The sequence below is a fragment of the Aulonocara sp. 'chitande type north' Nkhata Bay genome, linkage group LG22 (genome assembly GCF_057382095.1).
Source record: "Aulonocara sp. 'chitande type north' Nkhata Bay isolate Kocher_YH1m ecotype deep benthic linkage group LG22, A_spYH_male_GT1.1, whole genome shotgun sequence".
NCBI lineage: Eukaryota > Metazoa > Chordata > Actinopteri > Cichliformes > Cichlidae > Aulonocara > Aulonocara sp. 'chitande type north' Nkhata Bay.
This window is the reverse complement of record NC_141364.1, coordinates 31,134,159-31,149,474: the sequence shown is the minus strand read 5'-3', so window position 1 is coordinate 31,149,474 and position 15,316 is coordinate 31,134,159. Positions and strand designations below refer to the sequence as shown.

Sequence of the window (15,316 nt, the reverse complement as noted above, 5' to 3'; positions counted from 1 at the left end):
CCATCAAACGCTTTCTCATTTAAAGTTTAATTTTTCATATAAATGAAGTGGAGTTCTCTTAAAACTAAATATTCTTCATTAAAAACAACAAACATGATGCTAAAAACAAAAGACTTTTGTAGTAACTGTAAGTCTAAATTAAACACAGCAAAAACCCAGGGCCAAAACTTTCCAGGATTTAATTAAAATCCAAGACTTGATCAGATAAGGATAAGCAGAAGAGAATGGATGAATGGATGGACTTCTTATGAGAGCACTTGGAAAAATGAAGGCACTGTAATTAAAATCAGGCTGTCTGTGCTCACTTAATTAAACAAGGATCAGCAGTAGAGAGAAGACAATCAAGAACTATCACATGTTGTGCAACACACATACTGGAGCTCACAGATCATTTTGGTTCAGAAAAACAACAGCACACAGTCCGTGACGTGTGCAACAGCTGCGATATACGGCTTTAAAGTTTTAAGACAGAACATAGATCACGAGACTCAAAACAAGACAGATTTATCTTTAATTTGACAAAGAATAAATGTTTTCAACCCAAGCCCACCTGTACGTGAAGATCACTGGCGTCCAGCTGTAGAGCAGTGGACGACACACCTCTACTTTTCTTTTTTTTGCTCTTATTTTTACCACACTTAAGTTTTATTCTTGCACAGCCAAAAGAAAGAAAGAAAAACTTTAGGGAGAAACTCAAATAACTTAACCCAAACTTAAAACTAAATAGGAGTCATATTCTTGTACTATCAGATGTGACTCATTCACAATAACCTCATACTGACAGAAGCAGGCAGACAGGGGTGCATGTAGTACTGTCAGCAAAAACTTGTCTTCCACTTATAGGAATACAATGACATTAACAGAGGAAAAGCCAGGCTAATATTAACTGGCGTGTAGGAGTGATGGCAGTGAGAACCAAATCGACTATTACAAGTCAAATGTCACGCAATAAGTGCTGTCTATGTAAAGCCACGGCACAATGAGCTGTAAATGTGCTGAAAGGGCATGTTTAAGGTTACTGAATGAAAACTGGCTTGTTGGGTTCAGTCGCTTGATTCCTTTTAATAACATTACAACATAGTGAGGAAATCAAAGAGGGGAAACGATCAACAGAGAAGCACTTCATGGGTTTGATCACGGCTGATCAAATGATTACACCTTAGCCCTTTATAAACCAAAATAGATTTTTTAAACTGAAGGCAGAAACATTAAAGCATCAGCAGTCTGCTCTCTCTAAATTTCATCGCCGGCGTCTAATCCATTCTCCTCAGCGGTGGATTCTCTGGCATGTGATGAGATATTCTGGAAAAGCTTGTGTGTCGTTGAAAATGACAAACATCGACGGCTTGGTAATGTTATCAGTCACGCTGTCGTATCTGAGGGGGATATCTCCTGTCTCCTTCAGCGGGGCCGTCTTTATCGAATGGCAGCCTTTGGTGTAGTCTCCCGTTAGAACTTTGGACACAAAAATAAACTTGTATCCATCCGCGTTTGGCGGGGAATACTGATCCTGGACAGATAGAGCCGAGTTCACAGCAAAATAGACCCCCTGACCGTAGACGGTGGCTGCGTGGAGAAACCAGAACATCAGAAGATGTGACAAAACCTGATGTAAACAAGACAAAGAAAGCCAGCGTACCATTCTTTCCACAGAAGCTTCTGTTGAAGCCATGGACGCATATCTCCTTGACGCTGCTCTCGCTCGTGCCGTGGTACAGGGTGCGCTCGATCTGCGGGTAGGTGGCGCTCTGCAATACGCTGGCCTTCTTAAGCTTGTACTGATTGTACAACAGCTTGTTCATGAGCTTCTCAACCTGCAAACCAAACAAAAATGATTGTAGTCACCACTGAAGCCACAGTCAGCTGCTGCAAAAGAGACAGAGCTCATCGTTTCACCTTTATGATTCGGATTTTGCTGTGGTATTCCTGAATGGTCTCGTAGAATTGCTTCACCACGTTCTGGAATTCATCAGATTCCTCGTCCACTTTGGTTGCTTCAGGGAAGTTTGATAGCACGGAGTAGTCGTCTTCTGTTAAACAAATGATTTAGTAAGCATTATTTCAGTTTTTTAAATGATTCGTATTATTTAATAAAATAAACAGGGAGCTGCAAAACTGATGCAAGTGGAAAAACTAACTAACATACATCAATGACAAGAAGTGCAAGCCTCCACCAAGGCAGCTCGCTCTCTTTGGCGGTATTTTACTTTGAAGGGATCAGTTTATTTTGTATATATTTATTGTTTTCTTTGTTCTTTTTTAATTATACCACAAACAAAGACAGGACAATTTTAAGCAGAGCTTTAAAGGTAAAGAGATTGTTTTTTGAATGTTTGAGCTTTCATGACTTTGAAGATAAGGTCAGAGGTCCAAAGTAATGTGATATTTAGAATCCCCATATATCATTCCATATGCTGTCAATATAAACAGCAGCAATAAGAACCACAGTTTTAAATAGCTCTATACAGCATTATTATCATTTTGACCTTCGGATTAATCTAGTGACAATGTTGAAAATACACACCACGTTTATAAGAATAATAACTTCTAAGTCTTAAGGCTTTTAGTTTATTTCTGACTAATAAATCATGAAGTTGACCTTGAAGACCTTGGTGGAAATAAGCCTAATTTTAACAGATTGCTAACATGACCCCACTCTACACCCATACAAAGTTTTATCAGAATTCATTCTTAAGTTTTCGAGCTATGCTGTTTACCTTGGTGGACGTAATAAGTAGTTACAATTATATACATTTCCCTAAGTCTCCCCACTCAGCTGTTGATATGAAAATGTCTTTCTTTATTACATACTTTACTTTGTTTTATGTTTTAATAGTTTATTTCAGGCAGGTACACAATGCTAATACTTCTGACTGTGTGCTAATCTGAAAAAACACAGCGGAGCTAACTACAAATACACCTAATATTCCTCACAGACAACTTCAAGGGCTAAATACCGAAGCCAACATTCCTCTAATGGCCAAAAATGAGTCTGGCTGCAAAAGCAGATAAATCTGTAACACTGCTGCGTTAAAAAGTTCTGTCTCTATAGTATCCAAATGGACAGTTTTATAACAACTGGACAAATGGACAGTTTTATAACAACTGTCCATTTGGATACTGTTAAAGCTTCAATTATTGGTGTGTTGGTGTAGCTGTTTGCTGGGCTTAACCTCAGCTAACTGGAGTCACTGAACCAGACCTCACACAATATTTGTGCTACTGCAGCACCTTTAATGAAGTTATATGAAAAATCATGTGGCCTGTTGTGTGATATAGCATAAGATAGCTGATGACATTTTTGACTTGCTAATCATTTTCTGGATTTTGTCTCTTTCATGGCCCCACACGCAGCATCATTCCACAAAAGGCTTAATAAATCCCACTTTACCTGGTACACTGTCACCTAAATCGTCTAATTCGAGCAACTTCCTGGAGATCTGCGCTGATTTCCCCAAAGCGATGTTGTGTTCTTGCATCTTCTCAAAGTTGATTGTGTGCGGCTGATTGTCTAGCAAGATGTCAACCTTCTTCAGCTTCTTTCTAAAGGCATTCTCAATGAACACTGTGGCTTCGGGAGAATAAGGAGCAGTGACGGAGGAGATTGGGTCGTGCCGCAACCACTGCACAGTATTCAGGATTTCCCGTTCTGGTACAGAATTGGAGATTTTCTCCAGAAGCAGCTTAACATCACACACAGCTCCCATCACAAAGTCTTTGAAACCAGATACGGTGATTATGGTCCCTTGAATCTGGATCTCAACTGCATGTTTCCTCTTGATAACGTCCAGACATGTCTTGTAGTACTCTGACATATTCCTCAAGTTCCTGTGCTCTATTTTCTCCTCAACCTGTCTCTGGCTCACCTTCTTACCAAAGGCTATGTCCACCCGAATCAAGTCACAGTTATAGCCTGCAAACACAAATAACTGGATGGTGTTGGCTGCTTCGATTGCATCTTTCAGGGGAATATTGATATTAGCCTTCTTTGGCTGGTGCACCTGGGGTGTCTCATCAGCCGCATTAGAAGAGCTTTCTTTTTGGCTCATATTCCTGGACAACTCCAAGGCTTTCTGCAGCTGCTCCTCTTCGTCCTCCGGGGTCCAGTGGCTCGACTCCATGGAGTACTGGATAGCTAAAGACAGCTGGGCCTCTTCCTCCAGATTGCTAGAATGGCCCAGAGCTCCATTATTGAAGAATAAGCCGCTCGCAGTGTTCTGATCTGAGTCAACAGCTGTCACATCGGAGTCCTGGTCCATCAGGCTGCTTGGGTCATCTGACGCCGTGTACAGGTCTACGTTATCCATGTTTTCCTGCTGGTCTGAAGTGGGCACACTGTGCACCAGTCTCTCATCAATAGCCGAGACGATTTTCTTCGCCTCCTCTAAAAGACCTGCAAAGAGTTAAATGCACAGTTTAAGCTGCGTAGAACTGACAGATACCTGCAAAGAAACCAAAGATGCTACCTCCATCTGAAGCATCAATTTGCATTGAATCTGACTTCAACTCCTGCGCAGACATTTTCGGGAAGTTTTTGTGAAACATCATCTGCCACGCAGCTTCAAAGATGTCCTGGAATAAATAAAACATTTGCATGATTTAGTTCCAACTTAATGTTAAACGACTTACAACTTCAAAAGACATCCTTAGTAAGAAAACGCACTATATGAGTAGTTTTGTATATCTGGACATTTTAGTTAAAAATTCCAGAGCAAGCGTAAACAATCTTAAAATCTTAAATATATCTTCAAATTCTATGGGTTGATCTGTTGTGAAGGGCAGCTTTTACCAGCCAAGAGCTATCATTAAATTTTTTTTATCCCCCAAAGATTTACTGGATTTAAACCTGCTTACATCTATTTATCATTCTCAGCTGGACTATTGTAACTCACAGGATATAGGGCTGCTTATTTTCAGCCTTTTTTAAAAGCTTTAAAGAACGACAACACATCACTTCTGGTCTGGTAGAACTGAACAGCCTGCCAGCAAAACACTGAACAGATTTTATTTGTATTGTAAGCCCTCCATGGATCAGCTGCAAAAACAGATTATGCATCCACTGTCAACATTTTCTTACTGCCCTTTTATTAATTAATCATTTCTATTTGCAGACGTCTTATATTTTAAATCTTTTGTTGATTTACTCTTATTCTGTTTCATTATTTTATAGATCTCTGCTCACCTCATATTGATTATATTTTCTGTCATTTGGATTTCATGTTTCATGGTTGACTTAGTCTTTTACACTACCTATTCAGTGTTGTCCTATTCTGTATATTTTTGCATAACTAGAACATTATTCCAGCAATGTGGGAAACGACGACTACTACTAAAACTAAAGTCAAGCCTTGAGGTATAAAAATCAGAAACAACCACCTACAAATCTGTCAAGATAAGAGGAAGCAGTTTACTTTAAAAGCACAGAAAAACACATAAGATTACAGAAACAAGCTTAATTTCTTCCATCATTACCTGGTGAGGCAGGGGCTTCCAGGGCACATATTTGGGGCTGATGTAGACACAAAACTTTGCCTCCATCTCATTCAGAATGCTCTGACACTCCTTTTCATCTAAAAACCGGGCCACTCCTGGAGTGTTTACTGTGATGGTTCTAGTGCAGATTGAAGAAACTACACCTTGCAGCACCTCCTCTGCCATTTGGCAAGCAACAACGTGGCCGTGGATCTGTCAGGTACACCCACACACACGTAAAAATATAATTTATAAACACTCTGACTTTAATGACGTTTACACCACTACAGTCATGAAGCCTTTACATGCGATTCTGATACACACCTTTAAGCCACAATTATCCTCAGCCTCTAGTGGAAAAATAGACACTTGGTCCATGTCAACCAAGAGCTGATGACAGTGGATCTGAATGTACTTCAGCATGCCCGGCTCCATAGGGATGACCGTCTCCCTTTCAATGGGTGTAGTCAGAAACTGCATGATGGCAGCCTGCTTCTCATTCTCCATCCCCGTCAGAGTCCAAACATCAATATTCCCTCCTCGTTCTGACACCTTTACAGAGCAGAAACTCAGAGTCTGCAGGAACTCTGACCACTCTCTGCAATTCAGCATGCCCTCATTTTCCTGGTCCATCGGCATGCTGAAGTAACACACTTGGGATTTTAAAAAGCTGCACGCCTTTTTAGCCGAGTCTTGGGTTAGAGACGTTACGGTAATATTAGAGTCTGATACGGTGTACAGAGTAGAGGAGCCACTTTGTGTCGTGGCTTGTAGAAGCCATTCCTTTACATCTTTTCTGGCAAGAAATTGAGCCTTTTCCAGCTCAAGGGTGAAATGAGCCTCTGCTATGTTACAGAGAAAGTCCATGATGGTTTGTTTAACCTGCTCTGCCTGTGCTCTATCAGGTCCTTCAATGTAAACACCATCGTCTTTAGTTTGGATAATAACATTCGGGTTCGTGTTCTTGATGTCCCTTTGAATGGTACTATGCTGAAACAAAGCATGTTTCCCTGGGTCTGTGAGAGCAATATGACATGTTATTGTATCTGAATCATCGCTTTGTTCCTCCATTACTTCCTCTGCCTCCCCTTCTTTCACCTCCTCTACCTCCACCTCCTCTACCTTTGTTGGTAGAGGAGGTGGAGCAGCAACGGACTCCAAAGCCATTTCACTTGGAGGATTGCTGGAACTGGCTGCCGTGGGAGGACTCGTCTGCATCTCAATATCATTCACCTCCTCAGAGTTCTCAGTTGTGTCTTGGCTTGTCTCCACCTCTTGCGATGTTTTACTTTCTACAGGTACAAGAAAATCGAAGTAGGGCTTCACTGAGAGCGCAGCACCCTCAAGTTTGTGTGAGAGAGCCAGGACAGCATCCACAGCTGTTCAAGGAAAAACAAACATTTTCAGAAAACAAAGCAGACAAGTTTTAAAGGTTACAGTGTGTAAAACTTACATTCATAGTTACAGAAGGACACCTTTGCTGTATTCTCTGACAGCACGATGACCTCCTTTACGTCCTGGTTCCCGCCGCGACTGCTCTCAAAGTACAAAGTGACGTGGTCCGGAGTGGTTCCAGGGTGCAGATTCTCCACTAAGATTGAGTCGGGTTGTTCAACCTGTTCCACGGTTACTTGAGCCCCATCAAGTGTCCTCTTAGAGATTTGTGTGCTAAGTGTTTGGAAATCTGTAATATGAACAACATATTTCAGTCAGGACCACTACACTGCACCAATTCATCATGTAGAATTTGAATTATTTCACAAGCGGCCTGCTACTACAAAACCCGAAGAATCCATGGACCAAAGTCATTAAGATTTACTATCTGGAGACCACAAAGGTCTAAATCAACTCTTTGTTTTTAAGAAAAATTAAAGATATGCATTCAGTCGACCTGTTGCGAGCGGTTCGTGGAATTGAATGACGATCAGATCTCTCCCCGGTGAGGGATACAGGTTGTAGTCTTCCAGTCCCATTGTGTTCTCCACGTAGAGCTCTATCATCTCTGTGTTGGTGTTGGGGTTGATCCCCCGCAGCAGGAGTTTGCGCGGGTCCTTTGAGGCAGGCTTTCTCACACTCAGCTCAGCATTATGCAGAACGTGGTGCCCTTTAGACAGCACTCGGGCTGCGACTAAAAATGAGTGGAGCGGAAAGAAAAGAATTAGTATACAGTAAATATTCGGCACCGTCTATATCTGTTGTCTAAAATTAAAATGTTCTTTTGAACACAACAAGGTTTTGGTTCTACTCAAGTGCTTCTTACTATAAAAAGAAATGTTTACAAGTTTTTAAACAGTCAGGTTATCACAGGTCATTATACAGGCCAGCGTTTTTTAACCAAGTCTTCAACAAATTTGCAGGATGACATTTTGTCTTACACAGCATCAAGATGATTCTCTCCATCCTAACTCTGGGAGACTATTTAAGTGTTGACAGTGGTGCTGCACTGCATGCTTAAGTTGTTTCTACACAGATATATTATCTAAGTTTATTGGTACTTACAGAAATTAGACTACAAATAGGGCAGAGAAATATAGCACCTAATGATACTGAGTTAATGAAACGGGGATAATATTTGTGGTCAAACTGATTAGAGATTTACTCACATTTCTACCCAAGCGATCATCACAGTACTCGGACATTTAGCAAAGGGAAAAAGACCGTAGTGCAGCAGTGCTGAGACAGGTCTGTACCAATTTTTTATAAGGAAGAGTGACCACACAATCTAAATCACTTCTACGCTTGCACTCCATGATAGAATATTTCTAAGGCAGCAGTTCAAGTCTGTGAATACATGCTCTGGACAATATGCTGTGTCCTGTGCCAACCTAAAAATGGCACTGCAGAGGAAAGCCATCGGCCAGCACAGTGATACGTGGACAGCTCGAGCCTGTTTGGGGTCCAAGGTGAAGTTTTGAATTGAGTGAAAAGAAATATCTATCGTTAATTAATACAAATAATCAGCTCAGCTCTGTGTTGTTCACACACAGAAAATGTACAATTTAAAGAAAAATATCGCCCGATTTTGAATTTGATGTCAGCAACATGCCTCAGCAGTTGGACTTTGGGGAGAGGATTGTTCTCTGATATAGGATTTTAGCAGCTAACAGCTATGTCACAGTTGTTTTGTTTCATGATGCTCCAAATGCTTTAAGAAGGTGAAAGGTCAGGACAGCAGGCAGGCCAGTTCAGCACAAAGCCATGCTGCTGTTATCTTAGTGAAATTATAAAGGCCTCCCCTGAAAAAGACGTCTAAATGAAATAATAGATGTGAAATCTCTACATAACTTTCAGCTGCAAACCCATGGGTATGATGCATCCCCACACCATCAGAGACGCAGCCTTTTAACGGGGCACAGATAAAGATTCTGATGGTCTCTCTCTGGAGGAAGCATCTGTGTTTTCTAAAACGTATTTCAAAGCGTGATTCATCTGACCACAGGACAGTTTTCTCTCAGTCGATTTTATATGACCTTTGGCCACGAGAAGATGGTGACTTCTGGAATCCCTGAAAGAGACCATGGGGGGATTCCCATGACAGAGACCATGGGGGGATTCCCATGACAGACTCATGCCTGTTTTTAATGCAGTGCTGAATGAGGGCCTGAAGATCACAGACATCCAAGATTGATTTTTCTGAAATATGTGAGAAAATCAATCTTGGATGGCCTTCTTTTAATGATATTATGTGAATAAGGTGATTAGATATTGCAATTTTACAAACTGTGGATTACAATTAAACCACAATTTGTAGAAGCAGTTTTTTGCAGACTGGTGAACCTCTGCATATCGTTGCTTCTGAGAAACTGCCTCTCTTTTGAAATACAATCATGTCACTGCAAATAAACCTAATTAAGTCCAAAATGTTCTTGCAGCCTTTGTTTTTAACTTCGTTAAAAGAAGAGGAAATCCTACACTGTAACATGTCCAGGCTTTTTTGAGATGTGTTGCTGTGGTCCCTTTTTTTCCAGAACTCCCTTGATTCGCCTATAATTTTCTTTAAAAAAAAGTACATTTTCTCAGTTCAAACATTTGATATGTTTTCTGTGTTCTTCTGTGAACAGATTTGCAGATCACAGCATTCATTCACCCCCACTGTTTTGGAATCGGGATTGTATTACTACTAACATAGTTGTAGTAGCAGGATTTTGCTGTTGATATGGAGCTTATTATGAACTGTTTTGTATCCAACTGGTACTAATGATTACAAAGCAGAACTGTATTAAGTCATTATGTTCAGTATAGCTTAATCTACTAGTTATTTCCTCTGCTGCCTAAGTAGCTCTGAGTATACAGTGGTTTGAAAATGTGTTTGCCCCCTTTCCTCATTTCCTAGTGTTTTGTCACACTTTTATGATTCAGATGATTGAACACATTTTAATATTAGATAAAGATAAACTGAGTAAGTACAAAACACAGTTTTTAAATGATGATTTCATTGATTAATTCAGAAAAGTTATCTAAACCTACCTGATCCTTTGTCAAAAAGTAATTGCCCGTTTTTTAAAATTATGAATTAGCTGTGATTAACCACAGCTAATTAATCTAAAGCTTTAATCTAATCTATAATCCGAAGCAGTAAAAGTCTGAAAGCTCAGAAATAAAACTCTTGTTTTCAAATCACTCAAAATATGAAGGGAAAGTCCCTTTTCTCTTAGCCCACTTTGGACTAAGTTTGGTCCTTTTTAAGGGGACTATAGGTGAAAAAATCCTTTATGTAAGAAATTTGGAAAAAAAGACAAGAAACAAATGACTGTCTGTTCACAGTGACTTGCCTGCTGCATCTTCAAACACGACTATGGCGCGGTCGCCATCCTTCACCACAGATACAAGTGGACCTCCACCAGAGCGCCGCTTGTTCTCAAAATATAAAGACAGAAGCTCCTCATCCACTCCTACAGGCACCTTCGACACCTCCAACGTCCTCTCCTCCACTCTTTCACCAGGCATCCTAAACAAAAATAGAGAATCGTGTTTTATTTGTCTGTCAAAACAATGCCAAAGCTTTGCTTGTTCCAGCTTTTCAACTGTGAGGACTTCATATTTCATATCGACTTTGTCTTCAGAAATGCTCCAAAATGATGGAATTATGTTATGGTACTGCTTTATGACATTAACACAAATCAAACAATAATGGAAGAATCAAATATCAAGGACAACTACACAATATTATATACGGCAACAATATTAATAACAAAGTACAGCTGTGACAGTTACTGCAGTAGTACAGCTGCACACATGCAGGTAAACAAGTACAGTACTGGGATGTACACAAAAGAGCATAAAGTTTCACGTCTGTCTATTACAAGTGGCATATGAAGCAGCTATTATCGACACATGTCACGGTTTCTGTTTTGCAATAACGTGTTAATAAAGTTTTAAACTGTCACTTTTAAACCTGTAAACATGGAAGAAAAAGCAAAACGAGGAAATCAGGAGGAGGCAAGCCTGCAGGTATAAAGGAATCTGTACTCGCTACTTTTTCTTTAAATTATAATTATATAGCTTAGTTTGACAGATAGTTAGAGATTAGTCATAGTTTAGCAGTTATGAGCAGAGACAGCTTTAAAGTGGTGACTTTGTGTTTAAAATGCGATAGCTGCTATCGAGTATGAGCCTGTCGTGTCAGTGATTATGGCCTACATAGCACTGCTCGTAGCTACCTTACAGGAAGCCCGGCCTTCACATAATTTTAAGGACCAAAATGTCGTGCTGCTGTTTTTAAATTAGCCACACAGAACATATTCCTTAGTCTGACAATAAGCGTCACAGCAGCTCACTTTTTTTTACTGCGTAGTTAACCTAAAGTTCATGTACAGCACGCTGTCACTTTGCTAACTGGAAAGTGAAACTAGCGGCTACAGCTGCCATGTTCAGTCACTGAAGCTATTGTTAGTCGCAAAGCTATTTATGCCGGCGACAGAATAAACTGTTATGTTTTCACACAGCTTTTAGCTCTGCTTACCTGTTCTACGACAACATTTGCTGTCAAAGCTAGAAGAGTTGAACTGTGGACTCTGAAGACTTCCTTGTTGTGCTGCTTGTTGAACGTCCGGTGGCGTCATCAGCTCAACGTGTTAAAGGGCCAACGCAACTTTGTGAGAGTTGACAGCTTACAGCAGTATTTAGTTTTAAGGGAATAGTATGGAGTTTGGTATACATTCGTTTGGTTTTCTTTGTTCTTTTTAAGAAGATTTGTAGTGCAGCAAAAATCAGATAAGGGCATCATTGCAAATGTTAACTTTGATTACTCAAACATCATGTAGGAGTATGTCATGGATAATATGTACTAATTTGTAAATAAAGGGACATCATTAACTATTAATAAAGACAAATATTAGTGCAGTACTGCAGTATATTTATAACTAACTGTGCAGCTCATTCTTTTTCTCTTGACAATACTCTTTAAATACTCTTTAAATATGAAACACATTTTGGGGCCAACTTAAAAGAAAGGCAGATGTGAAATGTAAAAGTGAGGTCAGAGGTCAAATGTGACATTATATTTGGATGCAAGCTATAATGTGATATTTAGAATCCCCATATACCAATCATTGCCTAAATGTTGCCAATACAAACAGTCTATAGACAGATAAGTTACTGCTTTTTAATCCATATGTATCCTTCTGTATACAACTTAATTGATGGACCTCTATAGTTTCTATAGTTCATTTCTGTGCATGTGTGGATTGATGGGTTGTTATGTCTGTGAAGGTTCTCAGTCATCCAGGTCATGGTAATCCAAGGAGCTTGGAAAGAAAAGTGACTGGACTTCTTTGAGTTTCTTGAAGACATTTCACTTCTCATTCAAGAAGCTTCTTGAGTTCTAAGACCAATTGGTGGAGTCTCATGTAAATCTCATTTGATTATGCAGATGATCAATAGTGGGTCAACAACCCTTATAAGAGACAACTCCCAATAGGGTGAAACATCTTCAAGAAACTCAAAGTTAATGGGTTGTTACCGACATCTGGTGAGAATTTCACGTCGATAGCATTTTAAAAAAGAATTTTACTTAGAAAATTGTGATCAACAGTTATTTTACCCGCTGTAAATGTAACACTTTACTTTTGTGACCACTGAAGTATATTTTATTGAGAACAATTGCCAGTACATAAAATTATGAATACAGGTCTGGAAGGGAGTATATTAATATTGTGGGGTGACTGAACATTGCTGGAATGTGCATAAGCACGTTTGAAGCACTCGTGATTAACAGACTTGTGAAACGACTGTTAAGTAATGGTTGGACAGAATTAGACTTTTTAGCACTTACGTGCATTTTATGGCTCATATAAAAGCCCTCATTTGATTAGGGCTACACCCTGAACAGTATAAACTGGATCCTGCTCAGTCACAGTGGTTTACAGTGTGAGTGCTCAGGTAGCAGCTGGGTCTTAGATTTCTGCTCCTTTCAGTTTAATTACATACATTTGCCAAAGCAATAAGATAAAGGGTGTAACATATAACATTTATTGAGGGCTGTTTTGTGGCTTAACACTTATTAAGTGCTAACTTAATACATAAAATGCTAGCTTCTTCATTCTTCTGGGAGTTTCAAGTATATCCGCTATTGCTAGGACTGCAATCTTCTGGACAGAGACTTCTGATGTTGCCAGAATCTGCTGGAGCTGGGCTTCCAGTTCCAGGTGTTACAGCTGCTAATGCAGTAAATACAAATGTGTCTTTTTTGGCCCCGACCAGTTGTTCCTTTAAGCCCTGTTTCAGCTGAGCTTTACTGTCACACGGTCTTTCTTACAGATGTTTCAGCTTAGACTCCCACACCCGTCACAACACTCTTCCACTCCTCACCAACTACCACTGTGTCTGACCAGTTGGTTGACAACTGATTGCCTGCCTCGAACTTGGCCGTGTTGTTCTCAACCACATTTAGTGGACTTCTAATTCATATACAGCACTGTCACTAGGTTGACCCCTTGGGTATACTGTCTCAGCTTGGGACTCACATCCTGCTGCTATGGACTTCTTAATCTCTTGGGCAACTTGTGCAATATGCAGCTTGGATCCTGTCAGCTGTGACTGACTCCTTCCTCTACAGATCTTGTGCTCAGGGCCTGTTGTTGTGATCAGAGGCTGGTTGGTATTTCTCTATGGAGGGGCTTGATCTCTTACCATATTTCCTGCTTCTGTTCCATCTGTATGGTGGTTGTGGTTTTGATGGTTATGTAAAGGTTGGGACCACCAGATTCAAGAGCATGCTAACAAGGTAATATTGTGTTTAATTGCAAATATAACAAAAACTCATGTGATGACTACTTTCTAAATGAAAACTATAGCTTTATGTTGCAAAGAGAGAAGCAGGTCAAACTGAGAAACTTCAATGTGGCCTGTAGTGCATTACAGTTTTTCTCCATTGGTTTGGCTCATTTCTTGAAACAGAAATTACATTCTCAAAACTCTAAGATCATTTAGCACAACACTATAGCTCACCTCTTCCAAAACTGTCCACTCAAGCTTCAGTCTAAATCCCTTTCTCATTTAAACAGTCAGTGTCTCCAAAATGGCAAAGATCCTTCTCAATAGCTTTGGCTCATTTCTCGACACAGATCGGACATTCTCATCATTCTTCGTGCTTTTGTCAAAATAAACCTGGATGGTTGATCACAACAACATGGTCCACCTGCAAAAGCTCATATCTCTCCAAAAACAGTTCACTCATGTGTCAAAACTACATTTCTTTCTAATCTGAATAGTCAGTGCCCCCAAAATGCATCGTCCCTTTGGCATTGTGTGAGTACTGCCATACAAAATGTTTAGATGTTTTGTCACTATGGGAGAGGACCAACAATATACAACAGAAAAGAGTAGCCTCCAAGGTTTGACATCACAGATTGCACTCACACTACCAAGGAAATTATAACCATTTTTTATTCACACGCAAAGAAAGTTTCATACATACGTAAAAAGAAAATGTACATTACAGTAGTAAATTGTATGAACACAAAATCAAAAAACAAGGACTTATTCAGTGGTCGCTGTACTCATTCTCCTGCTCTTGTCCACTGTCTTCACCCTCCTGATTATTTACACGCTGTTGTCCGTCTGGCCACAGATTCTCGTCCACATCACAGCGGATACTTTCTCTTGCGATGCAACGAGGGAAGAAACGGCGTGCATGCCGCAACCATCCCCTGCATTGATCTCCTGTAATGTCGTCACACGCTGCGTCCATAGCATGGAGCAGGGACGGCTGATCCTGAGCATGATTCTCATACACTATCCACCTCCAAGCAGAGAAAAACTCCTCTATCGGATTGAGGAAAGGAGTGTAAGGTGGTAGGAACCCCATGACCATCCTTGGATGCGTTGCAAACCAGCCCCTAATGAGTGGGCTATGGTGGAAATTGACATTGTCCCACACAATTAGATAAATGGGTAGGTGAGGCCCTATGAGACCTCTCTCATTTTCAGGGATAAAATCGGTATAAAGGCGATCCAAGAAAATGAGGAGCTTGTGTGTGTTGTATGGGCCAAGACTGGGGGTGTGAGTGGCCACACCATTCTCAGAAATGGCAGCACACATAGTTATATTGCCCCCTCGCTGACCTGGGACATCCACTGTGGCCCGGTGGCCAATAATATTATGGCCACGTCTTCGGCCCTTGGCCAGGTTGAAGGCTTCATCCACGAACACCAGGATGTGAGGGGTCTCATGTCCTTCCAATGCCATCATTCTCTAAAATAGAGTAAAGAGCATAAAATCAGTCATACAGAAGAGCCATATACTACAGTTAGACAATTACATGTTCTCCCCCACAGGTTCAATATACTACAGGCCACTACTCCAGTGGTTCTAAACTAGTGATAGGCCTATGAGGAAGTACTG

The 15,316-nt window shown here is 40.4% G+C and overlaps 1 protein-coding gene across 1 annotated transcript; it reads right to left on the bottom strand.

Annotated features, from left to right (window-relative positions):
* Positions 1-11: 11 nt before the first annotated feature.
* On the bottom strand, positions 12-11,533 carry parp10 (poly(ADP-ribose) polymerase family member 10). The gene is made up of 11 exons (XM_086280519.1): positions 11,435-11,533; positions 10,245-10,420; positions 7,364-7,600; positions 6,926-7,156; positions 5,797-6,851; positions 5,473-5,685; positions 4,467-4,572; positions 3,392-4,393; positions 1,897-2,030; positions 1,640-1,814; positions 12-1,566 (listed from the first exon to the last, which is right to left on the bottom strand). The coding sequence occupies exons 2-11, from the start codon at positions 10,417-10,419 to the stop codon at positions 1,268-1,270; spliced, it is 3,627 nt and encodes a 1,208-aa protein (XP_086136645.1). The 5' UTR covers position 10,420; positions 11,435-11,533; the 3' UTR covers positions 12-1,267.
* Between the last annotated feature and the right edge of the window lie 3,783 nt (positions 11,534-15,316).

Coding starts and splice junctions, on each gene's coding strand:
- parp10 (XM_086280519.1), bottom strand. CDS start 10,419: ATGCCTGGTGAAAGAGTGGAGGAGAGGACGTTGGAGGTGTCGAAGGTG. Junction 4,573..5,472: donor GGAAGCCCCTGCCTCACCAG/GTAATGATGGAA, acceptor TATTTATTCCAG/GACATCTTTGAAGCTGCGTG. Junction 1,815..1,896: donor GCAAAATCCGAATCATAAAG/GTGAAACGATGA, acceptor TTTGGTTTGCAG/GTTGAGAAGCTCATGAACAA.